This window comes from Cydia strobilella, chromosome 21 (genome assembly GCF_947568885.1).
Source record: "Cydia strobilella chromosome 21, ilCydStro3.1, whole genome shotgun sequence".
In the NCBI taxonomy this organism is placed as follows: Eukaryota; Metazoa; Arthropoda; class Insecta; order Lepidoptera; family Tortricidae; genus Cydia; species Cydia strobilella.
The window spans coordinates 7668874-7696719 of record NC_086061.1 but is presented as its reverse complement, the minus strand read 5'-3'; the positions used below and the strand labels follow the sequence as shown (position 1 = coordinate 7696719).

The following is a 27846-nucleotide window of genomic DNA, read 5'->3' as shown; positions in this document are numbered from 1 at the left end:
GTGTATTGAGTTAAAATAAATCGTTTACTCAAGATCTAGTGCGTTTTGCTTTTAATAATTCAGAAGTGAGATATGAAACATGCATGCTCACAAAATATTTCCATCAAATAAATTGATTCGCGTACGAAATCGTAATATTGGAAGTAGTGAAGTAGCATCAAAGTACGCACTAAATGGACGCGTACGTATTTTGGTAAAATGCACTAAGTTTTGGGTCGCAAAGTGTTTGAAATATGTATTGTACAAATGCCTATTTAACAAAGAAGTATAATGTTAGAAATCATACGATTTCGAAAAAGTACGTAAGTAATATTACCGCCTGCCGGTAAGTTATGCGCTCGAGGCGAGTCAACAACTCTATCACGATTGCCAGTGGTAAATGAAACATTATTAGTATTTAAAAACTATTTGGAAATGGTTTCTCCCAATCCTGAATGCAGGTATGTCGAATTGCTAAACCGACTAAACGTTTTGTGTGAGTAAAAGTGCGTAATACCACTTATAACCTAACACGTAAAATGATATTGGAATTTGATCTTTAATGTATGGACATTATGTTCTATAAACAAATACATAACATGAATGTGCATTTTTTATCATTTGGTATGGTATTGACTGCTTTGGTGTGTTATTTGTATGGAACTTATACTTTATTATTGGATAACTGTATCCACAACATGCATTGTTATTGTAATACCACACTAGGCTTAGTGTGGCTGTGGTGTGCTTGTGTTTAATTTCCAGAGCAGAAGTGATCACTTCAACTACGAGAATTGCATTTGATGGTGCAACTAATCTGAAGCTACTGTCGGGCAAGACAAATTTATAGATTGTATATTGTATGGCCTAACATGGCCCATATGAAACAAAGTTACAAATGTTACAATACAACAAAGTGGTTTGCTTATGATAGCTAAGCAGGTAATAAATACTGTGAGATACTTAAATTGAAAGGTGTAAGTATATTTGAATATGTTGTAGTAAATGGTTACCTGAACCTTCAAAGTGTGGTATTGGATTATGCACATAGTCTAGTTTGTGCCATTGAGAAAGTATATAAGCAATCAAAATAGGACATGATATGCTTGGACCCATGGGACATGACACATGACTTATATTTCAAGTCATGAAACCAGTCTTGGCATCTTCAATCTTAAAATTCTTAAATATAGTGTACAATAAATGTACTTGGTGTCTTGAAAAAATGCTGAATTCAATATTAATCATGATTGAGACTAGCAATCATTTGTATTGAGTGAATTTTTAGTTACCATTTAGGTAAATATAAGGTGTAATATTGCTAATGTTCACCGGGGTCATATAAGATCATTCAACTTAATGCTTATCAATGGGAAAAAGTATTGGAATAATATTTAAATTAATTTCAAATGATATTTAGTACATTCTCTTTATGGTAAGAAATGAGTTAAAGCAGAGTTTGGTAGCCCTGTAGCACAGTGATTTTGCTGGTGTGGTGTACCAACTGGTGTCTTTACCCTAGATTGAATGGTTATCTGTAATATTGTCATGATCTCATCTGAGTTCCAATTGATCTCTTGATCGGTATTTCTTAGTGACTAAATTAGTCATTTTATTAAATTGTCATTTATTTAAATCCCGTCATACGGATTATTGTACCAACCTGATGGTAAAGTGTGTTAAGTGGTCTTAAATATACTTACTCTTTATATGGTTTTTGAGTTGTGTGTCTGTGTGTGTTTACATTATGTTCACAGATACTTATTATGATGTAACATTGGCTTGTGCAACTAATACAAATATGATGGTAATAGCTGGTTGGTTCACAAAGAAAAAGTAGAGACAGATTAGTTTTCAAATGAAATTTACAAGCTGAAAAGAATAATGAGATACCTCATAAGATTTTATTCATGTACAATAATTGCAACGGGGTATGTAAAATTGTGGAGATGAACTGAACATTATGTTCACAGATAGTAAATGTGATGGAATATTGACCTGCACAACTAATACAAGTGTGATGCTAATATATCCTATAGTTGGTTGGTTTACACGAGAGGAAGTAAAAGGACAAAATTGACCACTACCGAGTCGGGTGTTAACACATCTCAAATGACTTTTACTAGCAGGGAGAAATGATGATATGCATAAAGGTTTTATTACAGTATTGGCTTATGCAACACAAGCATGGTGTTGGCTGGTGGGTTATTGTTTAAAGTTCACACAAGATAAACTAAGGGCAAAGTTGACCACTACTTGTTAGAAGATTGTAACATGTCAAATATGTTTGACTAATAGATAATAATGGTGAGATGTATACCTAAGGGTTTTAAGTCCTGAGCAATTGAATCAGGTGAGTGTTCGTTAGTCTGATTTTGACAAACAATTTACAAATCATGGTGATGTCTATTACTCTCACTAAAGTACAACCTTTACCTGAATTATGAGTAAGGGAGGTTAATGTTAATAATGTTTGGGAGTAATGAATGATGGTAATAAAACTGCAATGTTTTACATCATGGGTAGTATCACGGAGTAGGATGGAGATGGCAAGTGGGCGTTCCCGTCTATCCGACAGTTAGTAGCGACCGACTCACTTTATGCACAGACTATGCTCAGTTGTTGTGTAAACTTCATGCTCGAATGACATTCACGTCGTACGTACGCTCGTCTAACAAAAATTGATAATTAAATTTAAAATGCCGTATTGTGCAGTATTAAGCTGCAGAAATCACAGCGGTTTAAAAAATCTTTCACGTGGAGGTATTTCCTATCACCGGTGGTTATTTATTTAAATATAATCCGATAAATACGAAAAATCTGTTTCTATTGCATTATTTACGAATGTTCGTTAAGTAAATCTATATTTTATCAGTTAGAACTTAGAGTTCACAATCCTTTGTCACTATTCTTTACGTTTATCTGGAATATTCGCTATCCTAAATGTCAAATAACTTCGCTACTCAGATGCTGCGCAATGTCGATATTTATATCGATAAAGTTAAAGTTACGATATTTCAAGTTTGATGTTTGGTAGTTCGGTAATAAATTATTATTTTAGACACGTTTCTAATTATTATTTGGGATAATCAATGTCTTAGTAAATATGGCAGCTCTGGTCATCAAGCACTAAGTTAAGTCGGGGTCATTTCATGGCAACCTTTCAAACCTTCGTATTCCTTTACATACGTTTTTGTTTTTTACACCCATCATATTTTCATCGTTAATATAATTAGACTAGGTACTTAATGCACTTATGCGTACAATGCATGCAATGTGCCATGAATAAACGTTTTATATTTTCTATTTCTTTATTATTAATTATTGTAGGTTACCACAAGATGCCGATATTAAAAATAAATGGGTCAATGCTACTGGGCAAGAAAATTAGTTTCCGCAAAAATATAGCACCATTTGCTAGGAGCATTTCTTAGAGAAAGATTTCTGGGGATAAAATTGCCATACATCTCATCTAGCGTCCACACGCCTAAAACTTAGTTACTAATTTAGTAATTATTAGTGACATTCGGGCTCACTTAATTAATAAAAAGTGTTCCGTACCACGCAAACTAGCGTGAAATATTGGAATTTTGCCGCCCCCCTTCCTGATTTGATAGGTCACAATCTTACAATCAAATCAAGTGGGATCGATGAGCCAGTTTCATGTATGCTTTCACACCATACAATTAATTTGACAATTTAATCAGGTTGTCCCGTCTAGATTGGCCTTAAATGCTGCTACAAGTAAATATATTGTTAAAGACGAATACTTACCTATGTAAGTAATTGCAGATTTGTGATCACAAAATAACAGCAATACCGAGTTAATAGACCTTTAAAGAACTATGATTTTATCTGTTTGACTTTAAGATATATTTAATGTTCACATTAACAACCTAGTTGGTCAATTAATAAGAAACAAATTTCTAGTTAGATATTTGTTGTACTGTACTACATATTATTTTTCATACAATCACGATTATCACTACCTATATTATAATCATAAATAAAGTATCATCTAAATGTGTTAAAACATACGGTAATGAAATATCAATACCTAACTGAACACACAAATATCGATAAAACACTCCGATTACACTGTCCCCTCCCTATATCGTCGAATGGAAAGAAGTTCCAACGGTTAGCTACTCGCAGGCGTGTAGAGGTCTCGAAAACACCAGTGTAACGTGACCGTGAGATCCGTAACAAACCATGCGTAATTAGACCTTACTTATACTGGTTTTTTAGCCCTTTTCGCCTGTAATAAGTAAGTGATTTTAAAATTATATAAAATAACGCCATCTGGTGTTGAGTAGTTGTATTAGGTGAACGTTGAGCGAGCTTTTGTGAGATGAATGAGATAATGAAAGAGTCGTATGTCATATAGCTTTGACATTATAATTTAAACCGTCACTCATGTAGCCTACAGTTGATATTCGTTCGAAAAATGTCCACCGGTAATAACTTTTTGGTATGGAAAGTTGCTACGAATCAGAGCAATTTTGTAAGTGTGTGACGTATTTTAACGTGGCTATGAATGTGTGAGTTTAGCGACACTGGTTTTCATACTAAATAGGAGTCATTTCACATCCACTAGTTTATTAATTCGTGGGTAGTATACACCACCAACATGAAAAAAATATATCTGCGATTCGTAAATTTCTTCAGAAAATATAAGAGTGTTTACTAAGTGTTCTAGCCCTGAGATTATGTGGCTAGAGTAACTGAGTTTAAGATTGACATGTTAGTCCAGTAAAATAATTAAATTGAAGTATGAATAAATGTTTTTGTACTTTGGGAGTTTCTTAAAATATGTTTATTTGGAAAGATGAGTAAGAGTGGTATGCAACAACATAAAGCTGCATAAAGCCATCGGTGTTACGTGGTGGCATGAACCAATTTACTGCCCTTAATATGTTTTCAGAGGGACATATGCAAGAGTGTCATGTGTTCGGCGTATTGCTGCTAGCGAGAAATGCTGACACGGCTGATGCGGCATAATGTGAAATGAGGCTACTCGGTGGCCTGAGCTCGAAGACATGATTGCGGTTGGCAATGAGATGAGTTGAACAGTAAGCCGTCAGCTTCAGACTCGCAAGAGGGTAAGCCTGTTTTCACACGCCTCTGGGCGGTGATGCCTGTTGTCACGACGCTTCTTGCGGTGACGTATGTTTTCACACGCCGTTGGGCGGTGATGCCTGTGGTCACGACGCTCCATGCGGTGACGTATGTTTTCACACGCCGTTGGGCGGTGACGCCTGTTGTCACGACGCTCCTTGCGGTGACGTATGTTTTCACATGTCTCTGAGCGATGATGCTTGTTTTCACGACGCCTGTGTGCGGTGATGCCTGTAGTCACGACGCTTCTTGCGGTGACGCCTGGTTCAATGACGCCTATGTGCGATGATGCTTGTTTTCACGACGCCTGTGTGCGGTGATGCCTGTAGTCACGACGCTTCTTGCGGTGACGCCTGGTTCAATGACGCCCATGTGCGATGATGCTTGTTTTCACGACGCCTGTGTGCGGTGATGCCTGTAGTCACGACGCTTCTTGCGGTGACGCCTGGTTCAATGACGCCTATGTGCGATGATGCTTGTTTTCACGACGCCTGTGTGCGGTGATGCCTGTAGTCACGACGCTTCTTGCGGTGACGCCTGGTTCAATGACGCCTATGTGCGATGATGCTTGTTTTCACGACGCCTGTGTGCGGTGATGCCTGTAGTCACGACGCTTCTTGCGGTGACGCCTGGTTCAATGACGCCTATGTGCGATGATGCTTGTTTTCACGACGCCTGTGTGCGGTGATGCCTGTAGTCACGACGCTTCTTGCGGTGACGCCTGGTTCAATGACGCCTATGGGCGATGATGTCTGTTTTCACGACGCTTTATGCGGTGATGCCTGTTTTCACGACGCTACATGCGGTGATGCCTGTTTTCACGACGCTTTATGCGGTGATGCCTGTTTTCACGACGCTACATGCGGTGATGCCTGTTTTCACGACGCTTTATGCGGTAATGCCTGTTTTCACGACGCTACATGCGGTGATGCCTGTTTTCACGACGCTTTATGCGGTGATGCCTGTTTTCACGACGCTACATGCGGTGATGCCTGTTTTCACGACGCTTTATGCGGTGATGCCTGTTTTCACGACGCTTTATGCGGTGATGCCTGTTCTCACGACGCTACTGCGCTTTCGGGCGGAAATGTTCAGTGTCTACTCTGCGTGCAAGACTTGAGAGACGTGGACAACGGTGCTTTCCGCACTGGTTGACGAAGTGACCAGGGAATGCTGCCATGGTGCGGTGTTGATGTCTGCGAACTCCCTCACGCCTATGGCTAGGCTTGAGATGAACATCGAGGAATGGTAACAAAGTTGATGCTGGTAAGGCAAAATATAATATAAAGTACAAGCAAGGTTAGATGACCCATAATCATGGTTGAGTAATAATTAACAAGGCTTAATGACTTAATTTGAGTTTTGATGAATACAACATTAATATTATTAGAAATCAGATCACTGTGGTCTTTTTATGATATATGAAATGTTTAAATGTTATGCAGCCTGTTTAGAAGGTGCAAATGTCAAAATTGTAATACGTAATGTTTTACCTTGTAGGTTGGACTACGAAAGACACAGTTTGTTTTGAAGGCATAGTGTTCCTTGTTGTACAACGGAACGTTTAGAGCATTAATATGTATTACAGAGTTGGAGAGGCTGTGATGCCAGGTTTTTATCATGTGCTGTATTGGAGGCGGCCATGGACGTGGAGCTGTGCGCTTGTTGTTCGGCCGAGGCCCAGCGAGCCGAGCGAGCACCGTCTCTTGTGCTGGTCCTGCGTGGAGCACGCATCATCTACAACACTGACGTCAGATGTGAGCCCGTTCCTTTTTCTCGTTAATAAAGCAGTGTGGTGCATACCTATTCTGTTTTGCGATCAGTTGATCACGCAAGTCGTGCATCATTTTAGAAGGATCTAAATTTAATAATGATATGATAAATTTGATTTAGTACCTGAACCTAATACCTGACATTTATTATTCAAAGTCTTGAAGTTGACTAAGGGAAGTTTCTAAAAGTATGTAAACTGTAAAAGTAAATTATGGAAGTCTGTTTTTATCGTGATAAAAGAGATAATATTATAGGTTATTACTTATTAGAGACTTTAATAGTTGATGTAGAAAGTTAGTGGAAAGGCTTTTAAAACAAAAACGGGTTGTACGGGCTACGCATTCAGATTGTTTTGATTGGTTCACAGAGCTAGTGAGCTAACTACCGCTGCTGAGCTGAGCTGTGAAGTGTGGTGGTGAGTGGTGAAGTTCAGCGCGGCACGGGTGGAAGACACCTTCGAGGGCGAAGGTTATTTGGTCAGATGGCCGACTGTTAGCGGAGTTCGGAACGCGCCCCGAACTGACAGGACGGTTGTCATGAGAGCGAGCTGTCAAGATGGCTTGGGCCGGATCCACGGAAGCGTCGGTCAAGCATTGTTGTGTATTGAGTTAAAATAAATCGTTTACTCAAGATCTAGTGCGTTTTGCTGTTAATAGTAAGGACAGTCAAAACGATCTGCGATCATTGCCAGGACAGTGCCCCCTGCCTCAACCCGCACCCCAACCCATACACATCAGACATTGCCCCCGCCCACCTGACCGTGTTGATCTGATGTCCATACCAGTACTTAAAGATATTCATTAGTTCTAGCGGCAAGTTAATTGACTCGAGCTTTTGCCATAGCACTTCGTAGGACACCAGATCAAAGGCCTTGGAGAGGTCAAGAAAGCATGCGAATACCGGGGTCTCGCGATCGGTATAATGTCTGACGGTATGCTTAAGACACAATGCCTGCACCTATTACTGTTTCTTTTCTGTTTAGCCTGATGGTTGACTGGTAGAGAATGCCTTTAGGCACACCTTTAGGCATTATGTCCGCCATTTGTACTTTATTTGTTATATTGTGCAATAAAGTTTAAAATAAAATAAATAAATAAACGGAGGTTGCGCAAGGTCGATAAAAATTAAAATATATCACTGTGATTTGTATTACTAACAGAAATGAAAATATTATTTCTTCGATTGCTCCCGAGCTGGGTGCCTGCGGCCGACACGGTGACAAAGTACTAAAGGGCCCCCTGACTATCAGGCCGCCGGACGATACCGACCTGTCAGTTGTTCGGAACAGTCAAATTTTTGTTCTAACTGGCAGACCAATATCGTCCACTTCAGTGTTCACGGTAGATCCTCTTAATCTTATACACATGTAAAACTTCCACTTTCCAGTTTCATCAAAACGATATCATATTTTAGCTATACTATACTTAAGACTTATCTACTACTTACATAGACCTAGCATTACATAGATGAGCTATACGCGTGCGCCCGTGAGGGACGGAACATACGCAATGCGACAATATGATTGGTCGATTAGATTTGTAGCCAACCATAAACCATGCAAATTTACGGTGGGGAATAAAAAAAAAGTGAGACTGTGACAAGGACAAACAATAACAGCGCTTTCTCTGCTACTCCTACTGAAAGATACATAAGACTATCCCGTTCCTTCATTTCCCCCCACCCCTCATGCCCGATCCAGTTATACTAGATTCATGTAATAGCTCTTCAAACGCCACGGATTCACCACACACTCCACACACACGCACACAATTTGCAATACCGATGGATTGAAGTCATCGCTCCTACTTAAAGCCGTAACGGTGTGTTAAGGCTTTTAGGCAGGAAGTCATTTGTTGCGAGGTCTGTCCAGGCGGGGACAATGGGGTTGGCAACTGTCAAAGATTTGCAGAGATGGCGCCATCATAGCTTGCCCCTTTTTCTATGAGATTTGACTTAAAGGGCTGGCAACCAGGGCATTAAAAAAACAAAAATTTGACACAATTCTAGGGATTGACAGGGCAAGCTATGCTGGCGCCATCTGCTAATTATGTCGACCGGCCAACCCCATTTTTGCCAATCTGATTAAATTGCCCGATCAAATTAGGCCGTGCGGAAGCAAACGCAAATTTAGCTCGCCGAACTCGACCGCCGATTATGACCGATATTACCGATATATAATGGGGTACGGACGCAAGAATACCAATTTGTGACGCTAGTATTCGCGTTTGGGGGCATTTTTTTAAATTTAGAGCTCTCAAATATCACCATTAATTTAAAATTTTGGGTTTCTTGATCAACAGGGTATTTGTCTGTATTTAAAATAAAATATTTTTCACCATGCATGAAATAAAGCACCAGGAGATTAATAGAGAAACGCAGACAACAGTTATTTTTAGACACAATATCTATTTTAAAACCCTTATAAAACTATAATTTGATTGTGACGTCACATGCTAGTGTTTCGACAGAAATCGTTTTGACAGTTCGAAAAAAGAAACTGATTTGACTAGTAGTCAAATACGTAGGGTATTGGTATACTGGTGCTTTATTATTATAGTAGTACTATATCAAGGTAACGCAGATAATGGATATATTTTCTACGGTGCGGTAGTCTGTTACGATTTAACGTTAAAAATAGACGGCAGGATTTGGAACGTACCTCCAATGGCAGACTTGTCATGATGATTCCAATTTTTTTTTAATTTTTAGCTATAGTAAAGCACAGATTATTAACTAGTTACTTGGACTGGACCGCGACCTTGGTACCGTCAAAATATCTCTTTCTCGCTCTAAGCATACGGCGGCCCACCCATTACCGCACCGCACCAAGGTCATTGTGCGATGCACCTATAAGTAAGAGCGAGAAAGAGATAGTGCGCAAGGTGGTCACCGTACGTACGTTAAGGACGCAGCTATAAGTTAGAGCGAGAAATAAATATTATAGCCGTATTTAACAGACTATCGTAAAATCCGTTAGAGACTATCATACCTCACCGCGGCCTTGGTGCGGTGCAGCGCACGTATCGATATAGTGTGCAAGGTGGTCACCGTACGTACGTTAAGGACGCAGCTATAAGTTAGAGCAAGAAAGAGATATTTTACAATACGGCTTTTCGAGATATTCTCTTTCTCGCTCTCACCTATGGGTGTGGCGCACCAAGATCGCGGTGCGGTGCGGTAGTCTGTTACGGTTTTACTCACGATCGCACATATCGATCGTATGTTTAACTTAGTATGTAATTAGATAAGACTACCCACCTGTTTTAAGGGAGTCCCCTCTGCCAACAAACTGTCATGCAGTTTGGCAGAAGAAATTAATGTAAGATAGGGTTTATTTCGTCTGAATAAATGTTTTTTTTTTTTTTTACATATGCCGCAAAATTGGCTGACCGTTTACCTTAAAGATCCGACATCATTTAACATCCTCATAAGAACAATTCTCGCCGTACGTGCCTTTTGAAATAAATATAGATGCTTTTCCCCACCGTTTTGTATGGTTTATGGTGGCCTGGTAGAGTCTGGCTAATGAAAGTTGAGCCTGGAAAAACGTGGCAATTTCAAAAAATCTGTAGCAGGCGGCTCTTTGATTACAAGGATTGCATTACTTTTATACTTTTTATAATTTTCGTATTCTAGAAATCATAAAAAGTATAAAAATTATCTAATCCTCGTAGTCAAAGAGCCGCCTGCTACAGATTTTTTGAAATTGCCACGTTTTTCCAGGCTCAACTTTCATTAGCCAGATTCTAGGCTACAAATTCTGTCCCTCACAGGCGCACGCGGTAGGCCACTAAACTTCTATAGGATCCTATTGAAGATTATGCCTTATAAAACTTAATTGTAAACACAGCTTTACACTCCTTTAATTAGTTGTCTATACCTACTCCTGTCTATGCCCAGCTGTCACATCCTAACATGGCTGTACTCGTTCAAGTCGTTCATTCCGATCTATTCCGATATTTGCTCTGCTCTGCTCTCAAACCCATCTTATTCTTAAGTTTTGTGTTGTCCCCGTGTATATAAATTAATCATATTTTATCACGGTAATCTTAATTTATTTTTTAATCCTATGACGAAGGATTTGTATGTACTTTATATATGGTATATGAAGATACATAAATCACGAAGACTCGACTTTTTATTTCTCTGCCTCCATCAACGCATCCTGCCCAGATGGTAAGAATCCTCGGCATCCTCTGCAGCACCTAGAGTGCAATAGGTTACGGTCCCAGCGAAAAGGAAGGCGGAGAAAAGAAAACACAAAACAAGTAAGTCACGTCACAACATAACCATCATCACATACAATGTCTGAGAATGCCAGTACTACCACGTGCCACCAGAATCCTGTCTCCGGGGCGCAGATTGAACGCTTGGCTGGTCCCCAGAATTATTTTTCTTGGAAGTTTGCCGTCCGCATGGCGCTCACCTACGACGGATTGTGGGAAATTGTCGAAAATGGGCCGACCGCAGGCGACGCTCGTGACCAGCGTGCGCTTGCTCGTATCTGCTTGTCTATTAAGCCATGTATGTACCAATACGTTAGAAACGCCAAGACTGCAAAAGATGCATGGAAATGCTTAGCAGATGTATTTGAAGATTCCGGCTTGGTTCGTCGTGTTTTACTCCTACGACAACTGCATCGGATTGATTATGGTACGTTTTCTACAATGTCAGACTACATTGAAGCCACGACAATGCTAGTGCAACAATTGGCCGACATAGGCAAGACAATAGAAGACACAGAAGTTGCGGAGATACTGCTCAGCGGGCTGTCTTCAGAGTATGACTCCCTCGTGTCCAACCTCGAGACCATGAACATGACAAGTACGTTGACTAGTGAGATAGTGCGTGCTAGGCTTCTCCAGGAGGAGTCCAGGAGGTCGTCGTCAGATGAGGGAACTGCGCTTGCATCAATGAAAAGGACTACGCAGGCCAGGTGTCATTACTGTAAGAAGCCGGGCCATACCAAGAAGAACTGCTTCAAACGCAGACGAGAACAGAGAAGATCTCCGATGGTTGTAGAGCAGGCTCTTTCTGCAACAGCTCTGGTGGCCACTCCCAGTGATGTGATGTGTGTAGACTCTGGTGCGTCGGTCAACATTTTTAACAAAAAGGACTACTTTATTAGCTTCAAGCCAAGTTCTAGTTATATAATAGCAGCTAGTAAACATAAAATGAAATGTTTTGGTAGAGAAGTCCTTGTTGATGGAAAATTATTGTTAAAAGATGTTATGTATGTGCCAGATTGCTTAAATAATTTAATTTCTGTAAGTGAGATAATCAAAGATGATCATGTTGTGACATTTCATAAAGATGGTTGTGATATAGATCTAAAGGGTAAACGTATAGCAGCAGCTGCATTAGTTAATGGTACATATTGGTTAATTAGGGATAGTAATTCGCGCAAATGGGAGAGTTCAAGGTCCTTGCACGGGCAAGAAGCCTTGAGCTCCACAGTTACTGATGAGGAGCTTTTACACTATAGATTAGGCCATATCAACACTAAAGATCTGAATAGTATTAGGGATAGGGTGCCTAACCTTTTTAAATTACAGAACCAGCAGGCTGACAAGTGCGTGCCTTGTTTGGAGGGCAAGCTGCCTTCCAAACCATTTCCTAAGGCCTCAAGCACAACTGTTGACCAGCCTCTGGCCCTAATCCACACTGATGTGTGTGGTCCGCTCCCTGTCAGCTTGGGTGGCGCGAGATATCTCCTGACAATCACCGATCACTACTCAAGGAAGTCCTTCGGGTTCCTATTGAAGAGAAAATCAGAGGTGAGTGACCGTTTCATAGAGTTTGTAACCATGGTAGAGAGGCAGCGAGGTTTACCTGTACGTTGTGTTAGATCTGATAATGGTAAAGAATTCATAAACACTAAACTTTCAATGTTTTTCAAAAGTAAAGGGATTGTGCATCAAACTACTGTACCATATTGTCCTCAGCAAAATTCGGTGGCAGAACGCCTTAACCGCAATTTAATGAATAAAACTAGATGCATGCTACAGCATTCAGGTCTGGACCGCCGCTTCTGGGGTGAGGCAGTGACAACTGCCATATACCTTAAAAACAGGTCTCCCACAGCAGCCTTGGATGGCCGGATTCCGGAGGAGGTGTGGACTGGGTCGAAGCTGGACCTCAGTCACCTGCGCGTTTTTGAATGCATGGCATATGCTAAGGTACAGGATGTGAAGCGAAAGAAGCTGGATGCAAAGTGTAAGCCCTATGTGTTTGTTGGATATTCAGAAACCTCTAAGGGCTACAGATTGGCTGACTGTGATGACCCTAGTAAGGTTATTGTATCCAGGGATGTTGAATTCTTAGAGCAAAGGTTTTACAATTTTAATCGGAATGACATTAATAATATCAATTATAATTATGATTTATTTTATAAATTTAATTTTACAGATAATGATATTGATAATTGTGTGAATGAGAGTAGCACGGATATATGTAGCAGGAATGAGAGTACTGTGACAGCTTTTGGAAACAGGAATGATAGTACTGTGTCAGACACAGGCAGCACGGGTGAACGTGCTGAACATGATGTCGCCAACATGAAAGAGAGTAATGTTGGGGATGCTTGTGTGAAAGAGAGTAACACAAGGGGCAAAAGTAATATTGCCAAGGTTAACCATTCTGATGGGAATGACAGTACCATGAATGAGAATGATGTTGTGAATGATAGTAACGATTTCAGTTATATACGAAATGAACATGATTATTCGTTAACATTTCCAGGTTCGGGAGACGAGGACTACTGCACGGTGAGCGAGGATGACTCTCTCGCTGACTGTCCAGCTGGTGAGGCGGACAGGTCACCGGGCGCGGGCTCTGCTCCAGGGGAAGCTGTGACGCAGACACCTACCCCGCTGTCGACGTCTGTAGGACGTCCTGTTCGTAGTACTCGGTCTGTACTACCTAAAAGGTACTGTGATACGGATTGGTCGCTAACGGCCACTAGTGATTCAGAACCAACTTCATTTAAAGAGGCCATGTCTAGTTCTAATGCCACTGAGTGTCAAAAGGCTATGAAAGATGAGTATGACTCTTTAATGTCAAATAAAGTGTGGAAGTTGGTTGACAGGCCGAAAAATACCAATATTGTCAAGTGCAAATGGGTTTTTAAAGTGAAGAACGACGCGGCTGGCAATTTTGTTCGTTATAAGGCTCGCTTGGTAGCGAGAGGTTTCACTCAAAAAGAAGGTATAGATTTTCACGATACTTACAGCCCAGTCGTTCGCCACTCGACAATTAGGATATTGTTTAGCCTGGCAAATGAGCTTGATCTCAATATTGATCACATAGACGTAACTACAGCATTTTTAAATGGCAATTTGAATGAAGTTATTTACATGGAGCAGCCAGAAGGTTTTAGTTCAAATAATGATAAGGTTTGTCTCTTGCAAAAGAGTATTTATGGACTAAAACAGTCTAGTCGTATGTGGAATGCGCGTATACACAAGGTCTTAAGTGATAATGGTTTTATGCAATGCAAAAGTGAACCTTGTGTGTATACCATGAAGTCACAGAATGATTTTGTAATTATTGCTCTCTATGTGGATGACTGTTATTTGTTTTACCCCAAGGATAGCCAATGTAAAAGTAAATTATTGGAGTTATTAGAATCTGAATTTGATATTAAAAACCTAGGTCCAATTCAGAACTATCTTGGCATTCGTGTTACTCGGGATAGGAAAATTGGAACATTGACTTTAGATCAGCCTGTTTACATCAAAAATATCTTGAAAAGATTTAACATGTTAGATTGTAAACCAGTGTCCACTCCTATGGTTCTCAATAATAAATTACTAAAAGAAAATGTCACCTTGCAGGACGAACAATATAAGTATTGAGAGTTGATAGGCTCCCTTATGTACCTGTCTGTTTGTACTCGTCCTGATATTGCATTTACCTGTAGCCAACTGAGTCAGTTTAATAACTGCTTTGGAAAAACGCATTGGTTAGCTGCTAAACGTTTGCTTAGGTATCTGGCTGGCACAATTAATTACGGTTTACATTATGTAAAAAGTGATCAATTGGTATTAAATGCATATACCGACGCCGATTGGGCCAATGATTGTTACGATAGGAAATCATATACAGGGTTTGTAATTAAACTTGGATCTAATGTAATTCATTGGGAATCCAGGAAGCAACAATCTGTTTCCCTTAGCTCAACTGAAAGTGAATACATGTCTATAGCTGATGTATCTAAAGATCTCTGTTTTGTAAAGCAACTTTTAAGTGAATTATTACCTGATGTAAAGGTGCATATCATTGTGTATAACGATAATCAGAGTGCTCACAAAATTATTGAAAATAAAGATATTAGTCACAAAAGAACAAAACACATTGATGTGCGCTATCATTTTATTAAGGACTTAGTTCAGAAAGGTTTTATGACCCTTAAATATCTATGTACAGAGAAAATGATTGCAGATGTACTAACAAAGTGTTTAAATTCAAAACAACATTGTATGTTTAGGCATGATTTATGTGTTAGGCCTTGTTAAATATTTTTGTTTTGTTTTTTGCTAGTAGGTACTGTTGCATTTTGGATACTAACTGACTGTAATGTATGTAATATTTTTGTAGGCATGTTATATGAACTGTGATAGGCATGTAATAAGGCTGTAATGAATATGTAATGCTACTTGTCATGAATGCTAGTGTAATAGGCATGTAATAAGGACTGTGATATGTTTGCTACTTATGTTTTAATGTTGTATAACGATTGATGGTTAAAAATAATGTAACAAAGAGCACAGTTGTAACCTTTTCCATGTTAAGTTTTTTAAGTCAAGGGGAAGTATTGAAGATTATGCCTTATAAAACTTAATTGTAAACACAGCTTTACACTCCTTTAATTAGTTGTCTATACCTACTCCTGTCTATACCCAGCTGTCACATCCTAACATGGCTGTACTCGTTCATTCCGATCTATTCCGATATTTGCTCTGCTCTCAAACCCATCTTATTCTTAAGTTTTTTGTTGTCCCCGTGTATATAAATTAATCATATTTTATCACGGTAATCTTAATTTATTTTTTAATCCTATGACGAAGGATTTGTATGTACTTTATATATGGTATATGAAGATACATAAATCACGAAGACTCGACTTTTTATTTCTCTGCCTCCATCAACGCATCCTGCCCAGATGGTAAGAATCCTCGGCATCCTCTGCAGCACCTAGAGTGCAATAGATCCTACCTTCTATGTGCCAAAGCAACAATAAAATAAACATGTGTCATCTTGATGAGTACGATGTGGATGACACGTCGGACATGATTGTCAAACACAATAATAAAATTTTATGTTGTTTCAATATAATTTTTAGTGTGGTGTATGGCATGTTACAGTCTCAAAACAAATATTTAAATGGATTGGATACCTTGCATACATTGGATACAGGTTCGAGTTCAATTCAATCTCAAGTCAGAACAAAGGTCACGTGGTACATTTTTTCAAATTAACTTTCTAGTACTTTATCGGGAAACAATCAAAAAACTAAGAGCTTATTGCAAATCTGTAGCATGAGACGAATCCAATGACATAGGTATAATTTATTAAAATCGAACCATAACTGTAGATCTGATAGCCATAACAGACGTCAATGGTCGGTTGTTTAGATTTTTTTGCCGTTTTTAAAGATAATAATGCACCCAACGTGCGCGAGTCCGACTCGCACTTGGCCGGTTTTTTACATTTAGTCAATATGCATATGTAGTGACACGGAACCTTTCGATCACGAGTCCAACTCGCACTTGACCGTTCTCCACATTTTAAATAGGTATGCGAAAAAAGTTCGCATATATCAACATTTTTAAAATGAAAACAACCTGGCAAGATGGAGTATTGACATAATAGTCCCCTTAAAAGGTGACACAATATGTTTAAAAAAAAAAAAGGGCGGGAAACCGATAATACTAGGCGGCTTTTTGGAAAATATTTCAATTATACTGTTTAAAGTCCTTTTTTACTGACAAAACCGAGATATTTTTCCTTATTCATTATAAAATATTGATGCAAAGTTGAATTACTGATTATACTTTGTAAATGAGCCCAGGACGCGGGGGTGCGGGCGGCGGCCCCTCCCCCATGGATACTGAAACCGCCAAACCTACAACAAAAAGAAGACATAAAGATGTTTCCGATACAGAAGTCACATCATGTAAGCAAAAAATGACATACATACGAAGTCGACGAGGTCTCTTCAAAGACCACAATCCCATATATGAAGATATGACCAAAAAAGAGTACCCCGTACTATTGCAATCTGCTTCTAATGAACAGACTCAGAAAGTTCCCCTGGACATCCTCAAAGTTAATGGAATATTAAAAGAGATTACCGGTGTGCAATGTGTAAAGGCGGCTGGGAACTTTTTTGTCAAAGTTTATTTCGGATGTGTCAAGGATGCCAATGCCTTTTTACTAAATAAGACTGTATTACAAGCAAATAACTGGAAGGCGACGATCCCGTATGACAGCATAGAATGCCAAGGAATTATTCGCGCTCCTGTGGAACTCGGTGAGGAAACATTACTTGAAGACTTGAAAGCGGACTGTATGATTCTTGGTGTAAAGCGCTTTACCAAAAAACAAGACAATGAGCATTACAAGCCGCTCCCAACCGTCTTGGTTACTTTTAAGGCATCGTCTAGACCCGACCATGTAATCTACGATCATATCTGGATGCCTGTACAGGAATACATCAGACCACTTCTTCAGTGTTTCAGATGTTATAAATTTGGACATGGCAGCGGAGCTTGTAAAAGCACTCAAGTATGTTCCATTTGTTCGGCGGGACATTTTTACAAGGAATGTACCACACCATCTGTGTTCAAGTGCTCAAACTGTAGTGGACCCCATTCGGCAGTTTCTTATACCTGCCCAGTAAAGGCCGAAAAAATTGCACAAATTAAGAACAAGATTAGACGTGTGCGTCGCCATAAAAATTCGCGGCGGCGGCGCGCCGCAGATTTTTCGCGGCGTGGCTGGACCACGCCGGCGTCAAGGTCGTCGGGTGTTGTTCGATGGTTCTTATTAAAAACAAAGTGGAGTTTTTAGCTTTTTTACTATATTTATAAAAACAACATAACATAATGCAATCATTATTGTTCATCTTATAGCCTAAACTGCTAAATAAACTCTACTAGGCCATCAAGAATGCCGTGCAGGCTACACAAGTTGCAAATCCTATGTGCGTATTATAAATCACATGCTTTTTGACAGGTCTCATAATTCATGAAATAAAACTATGAAAACGGATTATATCGCGTATATTGAATATATAATACATCCCGGCGTTTCGAACCCTATTGGCGATTGAATTTTATTTACTCGCGTCTAATCGCGATCGTTTAGCGTTGAGAATCAATCCTGCCACTGAAAACACCCGTTCACTGGGCGTACTGCTGGCAGGTGTTGCCAGTACAGCTCTGGCTAGTGCAGCGATCCAAGGAAGAGAATCCATACTAATATTATAAATGCGAAAGTCTGTCTGTCTGTGTGTTAGCTCTTCACGCTTAAACCGCTGAACCGATTTAGTTGAAATTTGGTATACAGATAGTTTGAGTCCCGGGGAAGGACATAGGATACTTTTTATCCCAGAACTCACCCCTCAAGGGGGTGAAAAGGGGGGTGGAAATTTGTATGGGGAATCAATAACCGCTGAATCCGATTTAGATGAAACTTGGTATGGGGATATTTTGAGCTGTGGGAAAGGATATAGAATAACTTTTTTCTCTGAAATCTTTCTTTAAGGGTGTAAAAAATGGGGTGGAAATGTATAGTGTGGAGCAATTTGGGGGTGAAAAAAGGACGGATTAAAAAGCAGATTTGTTTAAGAATTAAGGTACCCAAATTACTAATTCCACGCAAACGAAGTCGCGGGCAAAAGCTAGTAACAAATAAACCGCAGTAGCCAGATATTTCTAGCACTCCTGAAAAGCGGGATCTGTGTACTCATCGTAACTGAAACTGCTGTGTTTTAATGACAGTTTATTCAAAAGGCTGGAAGTTGTATCGGTCTTTGAAGTACTTGGCATTGTGACTGGATTTGGTGAAGCTATGTCAGTAGGGTCGACAAATCGCTTGATCATTTCCGAAAGAAAAACTGCACGCGTGGTGTGCTCTTTTTCGAGGAAAGCGTCAATTGCCGCCTGTGTCCTTGATCGCCGTCGCACGCGACCTAGCGGTGAATTCAATTTTTCGAAATTTAGCTTACGGCGCGAATTTTTAAAATCGCGGCGGCGGCGGCGGCGTGGGGTCTACGGCGCGGCGGCGCCGCGCCGGCGCGGCGCACATGTCTAAACAAGATCAATGGCAAATTCTCTTATGCAACTGCAGCCGCAGTAGCTGTAACACCTAGTAACAGTAATAATCTAAATAGTAAGATTCCAAAAACACCTGCTAAAACACCTCACGGACGTGCTATGATTGCTGATATTATTAATTCTGATATTGTTCTTAATGCAATCACCAAAACAATTATAGAATTATTGAAAAAAAAAGAAGTCAAAAATACTTCCTCCGGTCCTTCGACTATATCCTCCCAAATGATTAAAGAGCTGCTTGTAACAAGTTTTACTGCTTAAGTTATGGACAGGTTGGGTATCAAACAATTAAAAATACTTCATTGGAACTCCAGAAGTCTATTTCCAAAACTGGGTCAACTTTTACATTTTTTGCATGGCTGTGATAAGAGTGTTGACATTATACTATTTAATGAAACTTGGCTGACCCCTAGCAAAATTATTAAATTGCCCGGGTTTACTGTAATTAGAAGAGACTCTAACCATCCGCATGGCGGTGTTACAATTGCAATTCGTTCCAAATACAAGTTTAGTATTGTCAACACTTTATCACAGTACCATTTTCAAAATATACTAATTAATATTAACATTAATAATTTTTCACTAGATTTGTTATGTTTATATGCTCCTCCACCTCCTAATGGTAAGTTTACTATAGATTCATTGAAAGATTCATGTTCAAAATTTGTAAGTAATAATCGTCTGATAATAGGTGACTTCAACGCACATCACTCATCTTGGAGTTCAAGAGTCAATGATGGAAGGGGTAAAGCTCTTCATGCTTTTGTGGAGAATTCCGACTTTATTTGTTTGAATGATGGCACTATCACCACTTTCGCTCCGTTTGGCCAACAAGGTAATGTTTTGGATTTGGTATTCGCATCCCGAGCTCTTAGTTCTAGTTGTTCGGTATCTGTTCTTGATGATCTTCTTAGTAGTAATCACTTCCCTTTGCTCATTAGTGTGGTTTATGACTCGCCCTCTCCTACATGTTGTCCAGGTGCTAATCTTCAACAAGATGGTAATTCGCTAGCTAAGGTAAATTTTAGAAAGATTGACTGGTCTAAGTCTACTACGAGAGCGCTAGTATGCTAGTAATATAAACGAAACGTTTGAGAGGGACATTTTTTGTACGGAGTTATCGTTCATCGTTCTTCTCCTAGTGAGTATTAAGCTCGCTCCAGACTACGCGGCGCGAAGCCGAGAATGCGAGTGTGGAGTCGATTTCGCTGATTAGCGAACTAGACTCCAGACTCGCATTCCGCGGCTTCGCGCCGTGATTCGCGCATGAGTGTGGAGAGCCCTTTATATTCTTTGATCTCACCTCAAAAGATTTCCCTTTTTTGAGCATTCGTTGCCTAGCCCAGCCTAGCCTAACTGCAGCATTTGGTGGTGATTGAATTAATTAATTGAAGCCTTATGCTGGCACCACACTTCGCCTTATTTGGCAAATATTCGTGTTGCATCTCTTTCCTTTGACATACTTACAAAAAAAAAGGGATGCAAAACGAATCTTTGCCAAATACAGCGAAGTGTGGTGCTGGTATTAAAATTCCAAGTCTGTCATAGATCTAGTATATTTTCTATAGATGCGGCCTACCGCGTGCGCCCGTAAGGGATAGACATAGATGACGTCATAAACGTGGGGATACCATATTGGTAAAAATTACCCCAATATTTGATATCACGTTGGGGCGATTACCCTGGAGGCAAAGTAAGCTTGTTTGACGGTATTAAAATTGTTGAATAAAATGTAAATGGGCCGTTCTTATTAGGCGTATGAACAATGAAATACCTCCTATAATAGGGTATTTGACAACATTAAAAATATATAACGAATTGCTGTCATCCTGAAAGATAATAAAGTATATTTTACTATATTTGAATGTAAATTATGTTTATTTTTTGGAAAATAAACGAAAGAAAATTTAATAGTTTTTGAAATTTCATCAGGGAAGTGAACGCTCTGTGATTGGTCAACGCTCGGATGACGTCACACGCGGGTAAACATTCTTGATTGTCTTGAGTGTTTTAACTGTTTTATTTGTATTTAGTTAATTTATTGTTCCACAGTTTTCTGATATATTCCGATTTATCCGTATAATCTAGTGGCAGAATATTCATAAGAATCTCAAAATGGAGCCGAAATATGTGAAAGCTGATAGCGGCAACCTACCAGACATAGACGCATTAATGGTTGCACTTTTCTTTAAAGATAATCCGGATTACTCTCTATCTGCTGGTTAAGCCCGCTTGTGATGCGCCGAAGGTGGACCGTCGAGGAAGAGGAGTGTCGGTATTGCGGTAAGCCGTTCTCCCTATCCTCGGCGGCCGAGGTGGGATCGCAGGGGAAGAGGAGTGATGGTACTTCGATGCGCCACTCTCCCTATCCCCTGCGAACTTGGCGGGGCCGTTCCGCTGTAGCGGCGTTGGTGGGGCTGCAGAGGAAGAGGAGTGTCGGTGTTACGATGTGCCGTTCTCCCTGTCCTCTGCAGCCGAGTTGTGGTTTTGCGACAGAACCATAGACCTGATCTGTCGCCGGGCGCCGGAAAAATTCCTGGCGCCCGTGGCTTCCTTGTGGCGGGCTCGGGGGGGTCCGCTACAATACAGAATGGAAGCCGAGGAGGAAGGCGCGTCTTACCATCTGGCGCGCCTAGCGTGAAGGGCCTTCGGGCATTCGCGAAGGAGCCGCGCTCGTGGGCGGCTGCCGCCGGTGGGGTCGCAGATGACAAGCGCAAGCGTTCCCGTTACCCCACCAATAGGGCGGCGAGGCGGCATATGGGGGGTTTTTTAGTGGGTACACCGTGGGCCTCATTAGCCTAGACGGGAGTCCCACATGACCACTCGGGTCACCCCACGCGCCCGGGTGGTATGCATAATGCATTTTTCCCTTCTGACAAAAAAAAAAAAGGTCTGCAGTCTGTGAGCATGTCATGGATAAAGCCAATCACTCAATCAAGTTTGATAAGCCTCTGGTTCTTGCCAAGGAGAAGCGTTACATACCCAGAATGCTGCGCGAGGCCATTGAGATTAAGAAATATCCAAACTTTAATAGGGAAGATGGCTTTTCTCTACCACCAGCTTGGGATCCTGTAGTCCATCTGATAAAGGAGCAAGCGAGACATAGACTGTGAGACCGTAGTGTTGGATAATGTTGGACATTCTGAGCATAATATGTCTTGAAAAGATGTGTCCCGCCGAGTTTGTTGCCGGTCCCATATTGGGATAATTGTAGTGTATAACTAGCCTTATGAACCGATTTTGCATGTACAACCAGCCTTAAAGTTTATAGTCTATGATTGTTCATTATTTTAGTATGTGGGTATTTTTGCACTTTGTAATTTTTCCTCAGTCACCCGTTGACCACGAACGCTGTAAAGGGTTCGAAACGTCGGGATATATTATAAATTCAATAAGAGCTATATAATCCGTTTTCATAGTTTCATTTCTTCACATTTGTTTTTTTTTTGGAATTAGAAGTACGAATAAACTTCGAGGTCAAAATTACCCATAAAATTATGATATTTTCATCTGGTATCCCTAACATGATTGTTATGTGATTGTTATGCAGCTAAATTAAGAAGAAGTTTAAAAATGGCTGACCTCAGACTCGTCCAAGTAGCTGACAGACCACAAACAACCTACGTAATTTGGGCGGATAATTTTACAAATAATGTTTTGTTAATTTGCGTAAATAATTGTGATATTTTTATTGAAATCGTTTGATTCCACATTGCTTTGAGTGTAACGTAATTTTACGATGTTATTCTCACATATTGCGTTAAGAGGAAGGTGTAAAATACCGTACTTACGTGTGAAAGGTATGTTGTCATATTTTTGCTCAGAGCGGCTACAGAACAATTCACCATTATTTTATCAAAGTTCAAGCATTCAAAACGCTAACCATCACTATATTTCATAAGAGAAAGCACAATTTCATACAAAACAACAATAATTAAACAAGCAACGAACAAGCATGACGTACTTATTTGTTTGCCACAACCTCGATTGTGGCAGCGGTGGAAAAGTGAAACTATGACAAAGACAAAAAGTCATATTGCTCTCTGTCACTACTACTGAAAGATACATAAGACTGTCCCGTTCGGTCATTTCCCCCCACTCCTCATGACCGATCCATGTTATACTAGATTCATGAAAGTCTGTAGAAGAACAAAACGCAGTTATTCGCTATCTCTTTCTATTGTTACAATTTGCTATGCTCACTAGCGCCAACGAAGAAATTGTCAATAATTTATTTCAAAAGCTTAGTGTGCATGCATGTTGGCTGCAGTGTAGAGGCGGAGGCGGAGCTGCGTGAGTGAAGTGGAGGGGTTACGATGATAGCGATAATGACGGGAGTTGTACGATATGTAAAAGAAGTTTACATTTAGTGATTCGGTAAAATCGTAGCTGAGCGGCCGACCGGCTAAAATGGCACGGTAGCTTGCTTAGTTTATTATAATGGTGTTCATACTTACGATACTCGAACGTTCTCTGCAGCTTTTCTATCAGTCAAGTCAATTGTGACCGCGTCATAGGAGACAATCGGGAACACTCGATATTATGCGGCCCGACCAAGAGAACATAATAAAAAGATCACAATTATGATGCCGATGGTGTACACAGTGTATGGTTTCGCCATATTCTTTATGCTAGCATTTCTGTTTATATGGACAATTCACATAGTGGCGTTATCGTATTCGAAATGGAAGCTACATCGGACGGTGGACCGGTCGCCGCCAGAGCAGCCTTATTCCGGCGTGTCGATCCTCAAGCCGTTGACCGGCGTGGATCCGAACCTGTTCTCGAACCTCGAGACCTTTTTCACGCTGGATTACCCGCTCTACGAGCTTCTGTTCTGTGTCGAGGACGAGCACGACCCTGCTGTGATGCTCGTACATTCCTTAATGCAAAAGTATCCTAACATAGACGCGCGGCTGTTCACGGGCGGCGTGCGGGTCGGCGTGAACCCTAAAATTAACAATATGCAGCCGGCGTTTCTGGCCGGGAAGTATCCTCTAGTCCTCGTGAGCGACGCCGGTATTCGGATGCGAGAAGATACGCTGCTCGACATGGTGCAGCACATGAAGGACGATACCGGCATAGTGCATCAGATGCCGTTCGCGTGCGACGCGGAAGGATTTGCCGCAGTGTACGAGAAAGTGTTTTTCGGGACCGCACAAGCCCGTATGTACTTGGCAGCAGATTTTCTAAGGATAAACTGCCATGTGGGGATGTCGTCGCTCGTGAGGCGCTGCGCGCTGGAAGAGTGTGGTGGTTTAGCGACGTTCGGTGAATATTTGGCGGAGGACTTCTTCATAGCGAAGGAGGTGACGTCGAGAGGGTGGAAGATGCGCGTGTGCTCGCTGCCGGCGCTGCAGAACTCGGGGACGCGGTCGGTGGGGCAACTGCAGGCGCGGCTGACGCGCTGGGCGCGCCTGCGGATAGCCATGGTGCCGACTACGACGCTTATGGAGCCGCTGAGCGAGTGCCTGCCGCTGGGCGCGGGCGCCGCGTGGGCGTCCGGCCAGCTGTTCGGCGCGGAACCCCTCCCCTTCTTCCTCGTCCACATACTGCTGTGGTTCCTCTCAGACTGGCTCATGTTACGTACAGTGCAGAATGGCTCGCCGCCGTTTACTAAAGTGCAATTCTTAGTTGGTTGGATATGGAGTGAGTGCTGTGCGCCATTCATTCTATTCGCTGCGTTCTTGAACCCGGAGATCTCGTGGCGGACACGCAGCTACCGGCTGGACTGGGGCGGGAAGGCCCACGAACTGAAACCTAAGCTCAAATTCTGAGCGTCCTCTGTTAAAGCTTTAATTTGGGTGCAGTGTTAACTGCGAGTGCTGCAAGCTTGAGTGAGTTGTATTATTATAATAAGTTTTTATTCCTATATAACGCTTTGATTTAGAACTTGTACATTGAATATGTTAAAGGTATTTAATTTTATGATAATTATAACCGTGCCCCCTTAAATAAGTTAGTGAAGTTATTCACTCTTTATCTATAATAGATGCCGGTACCACTGAACTATGACTCATATCATTTATATTTCAACTCTACTGCCCTTCAAACTACCAAAACCTTAATAATTTACTGAAATTACAACTATAAAAATTACCCAATTTCTAGTACTTTTTAAATGTTAGTCAGTGTACATTACACTGGTAAACAGGGGCCCATCTCTCGAACGACATTAGTCTGCTATTGTTAGTGTGTTGCCAACTTGCCATGGTAAACCATATGACTTGACAGTTCGTGGACTAATAATATTAGTTTAATATTGTTCAAGAAATGGGCCCCTGATATGTTTATTTGCTGTGTTATTTCTAAAGTAAATAGTGCTTCAATGGTACATGCCATAATGAAAATGATTCAAATACTTTATTAAATACAGGCCAATTATTCATATGGCAATGATCCTTACATAATAAATTCTCTTGATACTTAATATTGTCTTTGGTTACCGCGATAGACTCATGAAATAAAACTATCAAATTGGATTATATCTCATATATTGAATCTCCCGACATAAAGCTGTAAAGGATTCAAAACGTCGGGATGTATTATAAATTCAATATACACGATAATAATCCGTTTTCATAGTTTTATCTCTTGATACTTCATATTGCATTTAACACATTCATTGCCGCCCAGCTAAATAATACATCTGCACCAGGCCGCAAAAATTTACTCATATAAAGCTGTAGTACAACCCCGACTACTATCGGGTCGTCCGGCCAGGGAGCGGGAACGAAACCATTGTATTGTAGTTAAGGCGATTTTCCGCAACTCGACGACTAGCGCCTATTTTGGGTGGGCTAGTCCTGCCAGCCCAGCTCCTCGTGGAATCCTATCAAACTTTTAATGTTGAGTAGGACCTCAGGGAGGTCTCTCGGGGACCTGAGATGTTTTGCCCTGTATGGGGCCACTCCGCTGCATTCCAGCACCTCGTGAGAGGCTGTTTCTTCTGTCTCCATGCATCCTCTGCATAGGGGACTGTCTGTGACACCTGTTATAAAGAGATGTTTGTTACATAGTCCAAGACCTGTTATGATATGATTACCATGCTCAGTCGGGTCTTCCCTAGTTGAAGGAGCACCCTTGTGAGCTTTCCGATGATGCCAGGCATGGCTTGTTTGGCCTGTTTGCATCCAATCTGGTTTAGCCAATGTTCTGTGTGTAGTTTCCCTGTACGTGCTAGCAGCATTGAGCGTACCTTGCAAACGGTATCGGGAGGATCGGTTCTGGGCCAATCGCTCCCGCACTCGATCCTTGCCTGGCAAGCTCGTCCGCAGCATCGTTACCTCGGGATCCACTGTGTCCTTTCATCCATTGTCGGGTAATTCTGTTGTTATGACATACCTCCATTAGTCGTTCGTGGCATTCGTGTGGAAGTTTGGATGTGACTGTATGGCGAACGAATTACGGAACCATAAAATACCCCATGGTCGGGTTTTCGGCACTGAATGTTTAAAATTTTAATGACAAAATTTGATCTACTTATGCCAGGAGGGAAAAATGATATCAGCTATCTATACTGCCCTAATACGCATAACAGCCATAACCATGGATCTATAACCTGGAAAGCATTGATTAGTGAGTGCTCCCGGTACTGGTTTCCTATACAAGTACAGTACCGGAACCAGGAATTCTGGGTTCTCGCCATACAAACTCAGAACCATATGATGGAGACTGATTTTAGATCCATGGCCATTCCAACTATTGAAAAACCAGTTAAAATATGAAATTTACGGTCTGATAATAAGTTAAACAATTAAATGCATTTTTCAATGGATTGGATGGTCAAAAATCAAACATATTAATCCTAGGTTTTGCTGTGTATAGAAAAAATCGCTCTCGAAAAAAAATTAAAAGCTGAATAAATATTTGGTCAGGATCCTCTACCTTATCGTACACAGACAAGTTGCAATTGCATCTGTTATGCATTGTGTGACAGTTTAAATCACTCTTCTGGCCATAAAATATAAATTAATACCAACAATAAGTTATTAGTAGTTATCTATCTCAATGAGGTGATCAACACTTTATCAATAGGTAGACACATTTTTTACAAGCTTTTATTTAATTTGCCCTGTTAGTGTGGGTCAAATCGTGGAGGCTAAATTTGACCCACTTCCCGATTTCCGATTGAGCTGAAATTTGCATACATGTAAATCGGATGACAGTATTCACAGAGTACTTGCTAATAGGCCACCAAAAGAAGACATTGCCAATTCTGTTAGGATTCTCTTAGAGTGTCCTATACCTCCAGTGTCAGTTTGATGTGGTATTTTTGCGACAACCTGTATATCTATTTTGTAGTCAATTTTATATAGATTATTTACACACCAGACTGTTTATTGCTATAGGCTACCGTTTACGAGTTATTTACGAAAAACTAAAAAAACGACCTTAGAACAAATTATAAGTAACGTTCCCACTTTAATATATTTTGAAATATTGATCCTAGCGGAAAAGTGTACTAATATATGTATGTAATAGAATATCTCTTGCTACGGGCCAGCGTTTAAGAATTATTTACGAAAAACTATAACCTTTAAACCCCCCCTTTAAACTACCCGTTAGCTTCACCCCCACCCTCGGGTACTTGTAGTCATCTTGTAGTATCTTGTTTAATACACCATTCTCTACA

At 40.6% G+C, this 27846-nt stretch overlaps 2 protein-coding genes and 1 long non-coding RNA gene across 3 annotated transcripts in view; all 3 read left to right on the top strand.

The window, feature by feature from the left end:
* LOC134751125 (uncharacterized) overlaps positions 1-27846 on the top strand; it is a 223790-nt gene that overhangs the window by 89353 nt on the left and 106591 nt on the right. The gene's annotated exons all lie outside the window — the stretch shown is intronic.
* On the top strand, positions 16778-17943 carry LOC134751213 (uncharacterized). The gene has a single exon (XM_063686596.1). It carries the CDS (start codon positions 16933-16935, stop codon positions 17941-17943), a length of 1011 nt encoding a protein of 336 aa, XP_063542666.1. The 5' UTR covers positions 16778-16932.
* Positions 23482-25216, top strand: LOC134751113 (ceramide glucosyltransferase). The gene has a single exon (XM_063686467.1). The coding sequence runs from the start codon at positions 23795-23797 to the stop codon at positions 24986-24988; it is 1194 nt and encodes a 397-aa protein (XP_063542537.1). The 5' UTR covers positions 23482-23794; the 3' UTR covers positions 24989-25216.